The sequence below is a fragment of the Carya illinoinensis genome, chromosome 15 (genome assembly GCF_018687715.1).
Source record: "Carya illinoinensis cultivar Pawnee chromosome 15, C.illinoinensisPawnee_v1, whole genome shotgun sequence".
Lineage (NCBI taxonomy): Eukaryota > Viridiplantae > Streptophyta > Magnoliopsida > Fagales > Juglandaceae > Carya > Carya illinoinensis.
In genome coordinates, this window is record NC_056766.1 from 11489997 (window position 1) to 11501847 (window position 11851).

General features: G+C 38.1%; 2 protein-coding genes across 2 annotated transcripts; both read left to right on the forward strand.

Annotated features, from left to right (window-relative positions):
- The first annotated feature begins 3469 nt into the window (after positions 1–3469).
- Positions 3470–4387, forward strand: LOC122296660. The gene has a single exon (XM_043106464.1). The coding sequence runs from the start codon at positions 3470–3472 to the stop codon at positions 4385–4387; it is 918 nt and encodes a 305-aa protein (XP_042962398.1).
- A 1070-nt stretch (positions 4388–5457) lies between these two features.
- LOC122296661 lies at positions 5458–6336 on the forward strand. The gene is made up of 2 exons (XM_043106465.1): positions 5458–5943; positions 6028–6336. Exons 1-2 carry the CDS (start codon positions 5458–5460, stop codon positions 6334–6336), a joined length of 795 nt encoding a protein of 264 aa, XP_042962399.1.
- Positions 6337–11851: the final 5515 nt, after the last annotated feature.

Genomic DNA, 11851 nt, shown 5'->3' on the forward strand with positions numbered 1-11851 from the left:
GCTTGGGCTTAGGGTTAGCAGGTCAAGGGGCAAGTTTGAGAGAGAGACCTAGAGAGAGAGAGAGAGAGAGAGAGAGAGAGAGAGAGAGATGGACAGGGTGAGAGAAGAAACCAATCGGCAATGAGTGGCAGTGGCATGTTGCATCCAACAAAGAAAGAGAGGAAGAGAGAGAGAAAGAGAGAGACCGTGACAGGGGAAAAGAAGCACTAAGGTCCAAAAGGTGCTATGCACCAACTGGGCTTGGGCTTCTTCAGGCCGAGCCTCATGCTCTCAAGTTTTTAAACAAAGAAAAAATATTGATTCCTTACATTCCACATCTAGGTCTACTCATCGACCATGATGGACGTTGCGGCCAGTATGTTAAAAACTGAATACTCCTCAGTAGAATCAAATTACAAAAGCTCCATAGCTGAATGTTAAGACAAGGTGACTCATGCCATCAATGGTAGCGTCTTCTAGCTCTTCCATAATCACACTGCCTAGCCAACTCCACCCCCTTCTGCTCCTTATCATTAAAATTTTGTCAAGTCTTCACCTTAAAACTCACCCTTGATAATTACATTCTTGAGAGGCCCAGTTGGTCTCATACTTACTAATATTATCTATCTCAATGGTTTCCTTCTTCCACCCTACATTAGTATTCCAAATTCACCAAACCCAAACACCACCATATGATTTACAATCCAAAATTTCTCCATTGGGTTCTACAATACCAAGTCATCCTCAACACCATAAACTTTTTTTTTTCCTCTTTGAAGGCATTCTGACATGTGTCATTAGCATGCCTCGTCTACCAACCAAAGACTGAACGTGACATACTAATGCCACATGACAATCTCTCCTTAGTGATTGTCAGAGTTATATTGCAAATTATTTTAAGTTCAAACATCAATTTTACAAAAACTCAAAACTTAGGTTTTGATTTGCAAAAACATGAGACCCCAGGTACTATTGCAATTAGCCTCAATAATAGTGAAGTCCAATCTATTTGCAATGCTTATCAAATGGGCTAAAATCATGTTCTTCCCTTTTCCTATCCCTTCAATCTTAAGAGAATTTCCATTAAAGCCCTTTATATGGATTTGGGAGGCCTTCCTCATTACATATGCATGTCAGTAATAATAAATGTTATGTTTTGTTCATCAATAATATCAACAAGTTTGTCTAGAATTTTCTTTTATTTGATGTTCTATATGTTTTCCTCAATTTAAAAGATAATGTTGAATGCCTCTTTGAACAAAAAATTAAATCACTACAATAATCCGACTGGGATATTGGTGAATTTCTCCCTCTTACCCTATGCTTTACAATTTCTTCCTCTGGCCATCACTTAGCTTGTGCTTAACACCCAACAACAGGACAAGGCAATGGAACAAAAACATTGACACAGTGTCGATCAAGATTGGGATTTAGTTACCTCTTCTATTCCCTATGACTTATGTTGAGACGGTCCTTTCTCTATGCAATCTTTCTCATCAACCATATAGAATAGGTTGGTTGTAGTTGGTGTTTGATATGAAAACTTAATATTACAACTTATAATGGTACACTTATAATGTTCAATATCTGGTAGTACTATAATCTATCAAAAAAGTTTCTCATTCAGAAGGCATGTAAAAAATAGATGTATGCCATTGTGAGATGCATAAAGACTTTTGTGCATTCTACGAAGAAGTCTTTTTCAAATTTTTAAGAGTGACTTTTAGTTTCTCAAGAGTGTCCTTTTATTTTTTTAAGTGTAATTTTATGGTCATCAAGTATGATGACTCTTATGTGCCTATATATAAGCTAGTGCATTGTAATCTATTTTAAAAAGAGTGATAAACAAGATTCTCCTTAGACAAAAATCTCTCTATCTCATTTCATATACCAACATAGTGGTATTAGAAAAAGATTCAAATAAAGTCTCTCTCTAAGGAGAGTTCCAGTCCTCGAAAAGGAGAGTCCCAAGTGAAGTGTGATGGAAGAAATCGAAGATAGGTTGAATAATTTGAGGCTTACAGAGGAAGAGGAAGAGGTCATTGAGCTTCCTCAAGGAGGTGAAGAGGAAATACAGCGTAAGGGTGAAAGAAGTCTTATTGGGAAGATATGTTCAGATCGAGTTATTGGCAAGGAATTATAGCTAATGCAATGGGGAAGATTTGGAGAATTAGCAAACGAACTGTGTTTCAGGAGGTGGAAAAAAACGTATTTGTTATTACATTCGCCAACCATGCTGATAGACAGAGGATCCTAGATGGTAAACCATGGCTATTTGCAAGTATGTTATTTATGATTCTGCCTTATGATGGAGACTTACAACCTGGGAAAATGCATGCCGATAAAGAAACATTCTGGTTACAAGTTCACAATCTCCCATTAGGCTTTATGACAGAAGAATGGGGTCATCGTATCAGAGCATCGGTAGAGAGGTGTTGGATGTCGATGTTGACGAGGACGGGATAGGATGGGGCAAATGCTTGAGGGTGAAGGTCGAAATAAAATTACAGAAGGCCATAGCTAGAGGTAGAACTATAATGGTAAACGGGAAAAAGGTATGGCTAAGCTTTAAGTACGAGAAACTTCCAAAGATATGCTTCAGCTGTGGGTGGATTTTACACGGCGAAAACGGGTGCATGAATGAAGAGGAAGGCAACCAGGCTTCCATTTCTCAGTTTGGTTCGTGGCTAAGGGCAGAGGACAGTTATAAACGGCGGCCAGTTTTTATTCCCTCAAATGGTAACTCAAATGGCCGAGAGGAAGGACAACAGGATCCTGTAAAGGAAGCTGGAGGCAGCGAAGCAGAAGGTTCTATGGGAAGCACTGCGAGTAGGAGACAAGTTAAAGATCTAGCCTTGAACCAAAACAGAGTAAGGTCTGGTGGCAGTGAGAACCATGGCCTCAGAGGAGGAACGGTAACAGTGGACAAGAGGCAAAAGAATTTGGCAGGAGAAGGAGGGAAGACTGCTACAGAGGATGAGACTGATGGGACACAGTATGGGGCAATGCAGAGCGTAGGCATGAGTCTACACTGTGGAGGAAACCTGCATGGGGAAGAGGATCATGCAGGGCAGGAAACAAATGATGCACTGATGGGCCTAACTGCAACGGATTTGCCAAAAGTAGCTTTGGAAAAGCCTAAAGCTACGAACGGGCCCAAAAAACAGACTCAAGAGAGGAAACAAGATGATGGGGAAAGGCCGGCGAGGGAAATGGCTATGTTCAAGAGTCAGTTATTAGCAACGGATCAAACAGAAGGAGTAGTGACTTCTAACCAAGGGAGTCGCAGGTGGAAACGCCATGCTAGAGGACAGGGATAAACTCCTATGGAGGGAGGTCTGCGACCAGGGACCAAGAGAATAGCAGAGTTTAATGAAGAGGTCCAAGTTGTATCAGCAAGGAAAAGAAGAGGTAAGAACTTTTGTTACAAAAGTGATGGGAATGTCATATCTAAAATGGTGGAGGCTGGTCACCAGCCCCACTGAAGGCCATGAAAATTCTCAGTTGGAACTACCAGGGGCTTGGGAACCCCCAGACAGTTCATAGCCTTTGTTTCCAAACAAATGAGAAAGATCCTGACTTGGTTTTCTTGATGGAAACCAAGTTGTCCCAAGCAAGAGCTACCAAGGTAGCAAGGAAGGCCATATTTGAGTGTTGCGTGGCAGTAGATGCAGTAGGGAGGAGTGGTGGGTTGATGCTCATGTGGAAGCAAGAAGTTCAGCTAGAATTGATTAACTATTCTCAACGACATATTAATGTGTTAATGAAGAATGATGAAAACAATTTAAACTGGGTTCTTACCTGTTTTTATGGTCATCCTGAAACAAACAAGAGGAGGGAAGCATGGCAGCTTTTGCAGTCATTTAATCCTAGTGATATGGGATGGGAGATAATAGGTGATTTCAATGAGATTCTGTCACATGATGAGAAGGTGGGAGGAAGGGTTAGATCAGAGAATCAGATGGGGTCATTTAGAGAGGTGGTCGAAAATTGCAAACTTTTTGATCTAGGATGGGAGGGGAACAAATATACATGGTGTAACAGACACGAGAATGAAACCTTCACTAAAGAGAGATTGGATAGGGGATTGGCCAATAGAAGATGGGTGGAGGCTTTTCCAGATGCTAAAGTCAGCACCATGATGGCCTTATGCTCAGATCATAGGCCTATCCTACCGGAATGCTCAAGAGGAAGGGGGGAGAGGACACCTTTTTATCACCACTTCAAGTATGAGATGAATTGGAATAAGGAGGAAGGCTGTAAAGATATAGTTGCAGAAGTATGGCAAAGAGGAAACCACACTTTAAGGCAAAATAGCTGGTTACAAAGCAAGTTAGAGAGATGTAGCAAAAGGCTTCAGTATTGGGGCAGGGACATGAGAAGAAACAGATTGGCAGCCAAAAAATAGAAAACAGAAGAAATCAAACAGTTGCAAGAGGAAGAGAGAGCAGATAACATGGGTGACCTCAAAAGACTGCAAAGTGAGGTTGGCTTTTTATTGGACCAGGAAGATGTAAGATGGAAACAAAGGGCTAAAGTCCATTGGTTGACACATGGAGATAGGAATACCAAATTCTATCATGCCTGTGTTAACCAAAGAAGAAAAAAGAACTCTATAAAACAGATTGTAGATGGAGAAGGGAGAGTGTTAAGTTCAAAGGAGGAGGTGGCATCGGGGTTCAAACTTTATTTCAACAAGGTCTATCATTCCTCTAATCCTACTGAAAGGTCTATCCAACACTGCCTAAATGGTGTAGAACACAGGATCTCAAGGGGCAAGAGTGAACTATTGGACAAGGATTTTTCTCTTGACGAGGTAGTTATTGCTCTCAAACAAATGTCACCATTTAAGTCACCCGGGCCAGATGGATTTAGTGCTGGCTTCTACCAAGACCATTGGGACATAGTTGGCTCTGATGTGGTCAAGGCAGTCCTTGATTTTCTTAGAACTGGTGAGATGCCAGTAGGTTTGAATCACACTTTCATAGCCCTTATCCCTAAGACAAACTCCCCCAAGTCAGTTGATGATTACAGGCCAATTAGCCTCTGCAATGTGTGGTATAAACTAATCTCGAAGGTCCTGGCTAACAGGTTGAAATTAGTGCTGCAAGAGGTCATATCCTGGAACCAAAGTGCTTTCTTACCTGGCAGGTTAATCACAGACAACATCATGGTGGCATATGAGCTTCTTCATACTATGCAAACTAGGCAAAAAGGGAGAGAAGACAACATGGCAATTAAGCTAGATATGTCTAAGGCATATGATAGAGTGGAATGGGAATTTCTGCAAACAATGCTCACTAAACTAGTACAAACCTAGAGAGAAAGAAATAGAAGACAGGAGAGACATCGAATGGAGAACAAAATGAAAGATGGTGGGGGAAAATATGGAAACTAACAAGCTCAGGTAAGGTAAAACAATTTATCTGGAAATCCCTTAATGGAATTCTACCAACAAGTAGCAACCTTTTCAAGAGAATGATAGTTGATAACGCTACTTGTCCAACCTGCAGCAGAGGAGAGGAAACAGCATTACACGTGCTATGGGACTGTCCTGCTTCAGTAGATGTGTGGGGAGAGGGTTGCAGTCCAGTCAAAAAATGGAGAAGGAACTATGCTGACTTCAGGACACTATGGTTTGATTTTCAATCCAAGCTTGAAGAAGGAAAGCTTCACATAGTAACTGAGGTGCTCTATGGTCTATGGAAAAGGAGAAATGAAGCTGTATTCGAAGGAAAGTTCAAAGGCCCTTCTGTCATCTTTCAGTTGGCATTGCAGGAAGTAGAAGCAACCAAGCTGGCTCAAGAAAAGCTGAGAGAGAGTCAAGCAAGCCTAACAGCAGTGACGAGAACTTTGTGGAGACCCCCTAGAATGGATTATATGAAAGTGAATGTTGATGCAACCATGGATAAAAATATGGGAAGGATGGGGATTGACATTGTAGTGAGGGATTGTAGTGGTGAGGTACATGTGGTGGTGGCCTCTCCCAAACAAATAACAAGGACTGCTAATGTAGCTGAGAGCTGGGCCATGCTCCGTGCTATTTAGTTGTGCAGAGAACTAGGCCTCAGACAGGTGCAACTGGAAGGAGATGCGAAGATGGTAGTGGATGCAGTCACTTCAAATACACAAGACTCTTCATGGGATGGACAAGTTATAGAGGACATAAAATCTGTCTTGAAAGCCCAGCCAGGGTGGTCAGTATCGTTCTCGGGTAGAAGTAGCAACAAAGCAGCGCATGAAACTGCAAAACTAGCTTTAACTTTAGGCTCTGAATGTATTTGGGTGGAGGAGGTACCACCTGAGGTCCTGCTTGCTGTTATTTCAGACAAGATTGTTATTGTTGAGTCATATTAATGAAGTACTGTTTCATTTCAAAAAAAGAAAAAGATTCAAATAAAAAAATAGCTAGGTGTGAAGATTTGTAAAGGGAAAACAATCCCCGAAGAAGACAACAATAATGGCAAGTACAAGCAATCAAAATATGGGAGCCCAACAATCATTAATTCTTCTTTTCAATGGAGAAAATTATATTTTTGGTATGTGAAGATGATAACTATTTTTCTTTCAAACGATCTTTGGAAATATGCAGAAGATAGGTATAAAGAACCGGTGGATGTCACAACTTTGACAAATGCTCAAAAGCAACAATTGAAGAAGTATAGGAAAAAAGATGCAAAAGTCTTAACCTTGATTCAACAAGGTGTTACCAAGACAATCTTCCCAAGAATTATCAATGCAATCAAAGCAAAGGAGGCTTGAGAGATTCTTCAAAAGGAGTATAGAGGCACATTGAAGGTAAGAACTATAAAACGTCAATCTTTGAAAATAAAATTTGAAAATATGAAGATTAAAGAAATGGAGTTGTTGAAAGACTAATTTTTTAGACTTATGGAATTTTTAAATCAAAATTCAAATGAATACATATGGAGAAAATATTTTGGATAAAGAAAATTGTTGAGAAAATATTAATTAGTTTGCCGGAAAAGTTTGAGTATGGAAGAGTTTATGGGTTCAATTAAAAAATTTGAGCAAGGCTGAGTAGGCACTCTGAAAAGTCAATTGAAAGTGCATTTCAATCTAAACTCAATGTTAATTCAAAAATTCAAGAAAGAGACTCATTTAAAAGTGAGTTCTCATGAGGTGGAAGACATGGAACAGGAAGAGGAAGAGGAAGAGGAAGAACCAATTTTGAGAGGAGTGGATGTGGAGTCCATTCAACAAAAATATGGAATTTATAAAAGAAGTAGTCATGACGATAAAGATTGTTGATTCAAGGAAAAACCTCAATGCCATAATTGTAAAAAGTTTTGACATATTAAAACAGATTGTCGCTTAAAAACAAGGAGCAAGCAAATTTTTTTGAAGAACAAGAAAGTGAAGCAAACTTGTTTTATGTTTGTCAAGCAGCATCAGAGCAAAAGAATGATGTGTGGTTTCTTGATAGTGAGTGTAGCAATCACATGACTGTAGATGAAAGTATTTTTGTGGAGATTGATGCTTCTTCAAATTCCCAAGTTGTGGGAAATGGATCCTTAGTCCAAGCAAAAGGAAAAGATGCAATTGCTATAGAAACAAAGAAGGGCACAAAGTACATTCGGGATATATTGCTAGTTTTGGATTTGGAGCAAAACTTATTAAGTGTTGGGCAACTTGTAGAGCATGGGTAATCTCTTCACTTTGAATGAGGTTTTTGCAAGATTTATGACAAAGGGGGGAGAGGACAACTTGTGGCAACAATCAAGATGGAGAATATAGGCCCACTACAACAAAAATTAGATTTAGTGACAGACGAAATTGTCACAAGAAATGGAAAAAACGTCATGAAATACATAAGGTGACAGTTATAAACCGTCACTCCCACCGTCTTGAAATATGCATTACAGAATACATATAGTGACAGTTTACTGTACAAGCATCATTAAAAATATTTTTAGTGATGGTTTGTGATGTGCCATTTTATATAACATTCGAATGTTTTCTTTTCTGTGATGGTTAGAATCTGTCATAGAATATTACGTTTGGACGAAACAAATAACGTTCGAATGTAAAGTAGACAAATTAACATCCGAATGAGAGCATGTAACGTTTGTTGATTATCGTTCGAATGTATCATATTTATTGAACGTTTATATGTTCGAACGTTATGTTCGAATTTAGATTCCAACGTAAAGGAAATAATGTCCAAATGTTTGAATCATAACGTTTGGACGTTCTTTCTAATGTTAAGAAACTAGAGTTCGAATGCAAGAAGTACGTTCGGAGATTTGGAACGTTAAAAGTTTAAACATGTGAATGTAAGCTTCATTTGTCGCTGTAAACGTTCGAACGTTATGTTACAATTTTGTGTGATTACTTTCGAACGTGTGTTCGAATATGGAATATTGTTCAAACATTTTTATTTACATTCGAACGTACATATCAGAAATACTAAACTCATCCCATTAATAAACATACCAATTATATCATATTACATAACATATTTCCCAACCAACAATGTTTGTAATTGTTTTCCAAGTAGATATTAAAAATTTAATACACTAATAAAATTCATTTCTTTTTCTTTTCTTGTCCACCACAATTCTGTTGCAATGACATAACACGCTCCATTTGCAGTATCATCTCTCGCTGCACTTACTCTTGGACCTTACTATGTATTCTTTCCTCCTGGTCTCTTTGTTGATCCTGCAAACGCGTCTCTAAATGAGACTGTCGCTAAAAGGGACTCCAACTCTTACTGTTTGGAACTCATATACTCATTCTCGCATTGTGCAGCTTCTAACTCTTTGCTAAGATTATTAATTTGTGAAGTCGATGAGGTTGAGGAGGATGAACCGGAATGCTTGAAAGATCATTCCAAACCTCTTGCCATACTAGAGTTGGGCCTGAGCACTTGTGTGAAAATGTCTATGTCACTAGTAGATGATTCCCCACAAGCTGATTGCAACTCCATCATTTTTCCCTGCAGTTTGAAAGATCAAAACACACAAATTAATAACGTATTAAAAGAAATACAAATAAAAAAGAATTTAACCATATGTTGCATAATTTATTTAATAAAATGAACACCGCTTACATAATTAATTGGAGCGGTAGGATCCATTTACTCACTATGCTCATTAGTGTGAGCAGCAACATAAACATTAACGAGGGAAAAGTTTTCAGGATCATCACGTTTCTAACAAAATGACATTAGCAAATTTAAAAAAATAGTGTTAGTACTTATATAAAAGAATAACAGGAAAATAAATGAATTATATAGTTTATTAATTACCATTTTTTCAGCAAGACGATGGAATGATCTTGAACCAGCACGATGGTGAATAGTCAGAGCGGATCTATTATGTGCATTTGTAGAACTTAAGTGCTACAAATGCACATTAAAAATGTTAATTGTAATATATATACATATAAGATAAATAACAAATATTAATGTAAATAATTAATGGAAATAAATTAAGAATACCTGATATTCTGGAGATGCAAAAAGATCACAATATTTTATCCAGTCGTCTAACTTCATCTGCTGGAAAGGTGACTGTGCAGCCTTTTCAAATGACTCAAACTTCTTGAAGTGGTCGTGACATCGTCCTTTGTGACATCAGAATAGTTAGCCATTAACTCATTCACAGTTCTCAAATCCTCGCTACGACCAAAGTTGAGGTCAAATTCATCCTAATTATAAATTAATTAGGTAAAAAATATGATATACTAATGTAGGTGAAAGAAATGAATTGTCAAAGTAAACTCACCAGCACACGACTCCGAATGTGTTCCTTAATCTCATTCGGCACATCTTGTCAGGAGCGCACATAAAATAGAGCATAAGCTCGGACTACTGTACCAATATAGGAGGAAAGCGCTGCTACACTATCATCTACTTCTCCAGTGGAATTATCAGGAATTGTGACTTTCAGTTTGCCATGCCTTCGATTTTTCTCAAGTGAGATGCTGCTTGTATAGCCACGACCGCGACGAGCGAATGCATCAACTAATATAGATAATGTGTATAATTTTTATGCTAATATAGTTATTGAGATAAAAATATTAAATATATAAATAATTTTCAACGACATTTCCTTACTAGTAGGTGTCGACTGGGCATCGTTCTCTGTAGTGTTAATTTCATCTTCAGGAACGGACTCTTTAGGTGGGGAGTTCTCAATGGGTTCGGGACTTGGACTTGGTGGAGGAGTCACATTTCTTTTTGTCTTTTTGGCAGCATACTTGAAATTAATTATATATACCAAAAAAATTTAATTAGATGAAATTAATTATTATTATAACATTCTATACTCATATATGAATAAAATTTTTAGTACTTTTAGTCTTCATCTTCATATGTATTTTCCATGGTTGTTTCAGAATCTCTCTCTATAACATCTTCATCATCATCATCAACCTCTTCTTCGACCTCCTTATCCACTTCCCCTCTGGATTCTTCTTCGTCTTCTTCTTCTGACTCTTCTATTTCTTTCTCACTTTCTTGAATTGAATGATCATTTAATACAGACGTATTGAGATAGATGAGTGGGATGTCATCTCTACATAAGGGGAGCAACTCGAGTGCACCAAGGTCAACAAATAAGTTAATACCCCCTCCATCTTCCTGGTAGGCCTCTACATTCGGAGTGTCATCTTCATCTCCACTAGTATCGTAATCTGCATTCGTTCCTACTTCATATATATTTCGAGGGACAAATTTTTGTACTACTCGCCAAGTTATCTCTCCACTATCTTCATCAGCACTTTTCATTGGATCAATCAAGTACTAGATTTGAGTAGCTTGACAAGCCAATACAAATGGATCATCTTCGTACAATTTATATGCAGTATTTACACTCGTAAAATGATTATCCCTATATATCGAAACACGACCACCGCCTAGATCCCACCAATCACATTTAAAGATATATGTTATAGACCCACCAAGATATTTCAATCCGATAATATCACGAATAACACCATAATAATCAATATCATCTGTTCCATGACTACCCTTGACCAACACACCACAATTTTGAGTCTTTCTATTACGTTCACGGTCCAGAGTATGGAATCTATAACCTCAAACCGTGCATGCAGTGTATCTAAGTGCTCTATTTGAGGAACCACGGGCCAATGCATACAATTCAAAAGAGACAGATTCGGGATCACGAGCATATTGTTCCAAAATCTAACAATTGAAATAATGTTATTAATTAAATATTACCTAGAGTTAAAACTTTTATAATCTAACATATCAAGTAGAGTTTAGTTCATACACGTTGTTTAAACCATCCAGAAAATTCTTCCTCGTGTCTTGCCACTATATTCTCTATGCCGTTCGTCTTAAGTTTGTCCATGTGCTCACTGTATATATATGCAAAATCATATTATTTTATGTCATAAAAGTTATAGTTAACCTCATTGAATTTAGAAATATTTAAACCTTTTACAACAACATACCTAAGATAGTCTTCAATCTCTCGACAATTATTTAGCACGTACCACTGAACTTTACCCAATTCTGTATCAAGTAAATCGTAACCCGTTTGTGCACCCAAGGGTCGTACATTCTGAGAAAACACTGATAACTCACAAGGAGACGGAGTAGTAAGATCAGTATTTCGCTTTTGATGATTAAATTATGTCTCAACACCACGAAGATATCAAGAGCAAAATGTTAACCATTCATCGTGTATATAGGCCTCTGCTATTGAACCCTCAGCTCTGGCTTTATTCTCAATAGTGTGCTTCAGTCGACCCAAATATCTTTCAACTGGATACATCCAACAGAATTGCACCAGTCCACCCAACATTATCTCCCAGGGTAAATGTATTGCTAAATGGACCATGACATCAAAAAATGATTGTGGAAAGATCTGCTCGA

What these genes read in the sequence shown, in the direction of transcription:
- LOC122296660 (XM_043106464.1), top strand. Translation starts at nt 3,470, where the DNA reads ATGAAAATTCTCAGTTGGAACTACCAGGGGCTTGGGAACCCCCAGACA.
- LOC122296661 (XM_043106465.1), top strand. Translation starts at nt 5,458, where the DNA reads ATGATAGTTGATAACGCTACTTGTCCAACCTGCAGCAGAGGAGAGGAA. An exon ending in TGAGGGATTGTAGTGGTGAG is followed by an intron (nt 5,944 to 6,027) that starts GTACATGTGGTG and finishes CGTGCTATTTAG; the next exon opens with TTGTGCAGAGAACTAGGCCT.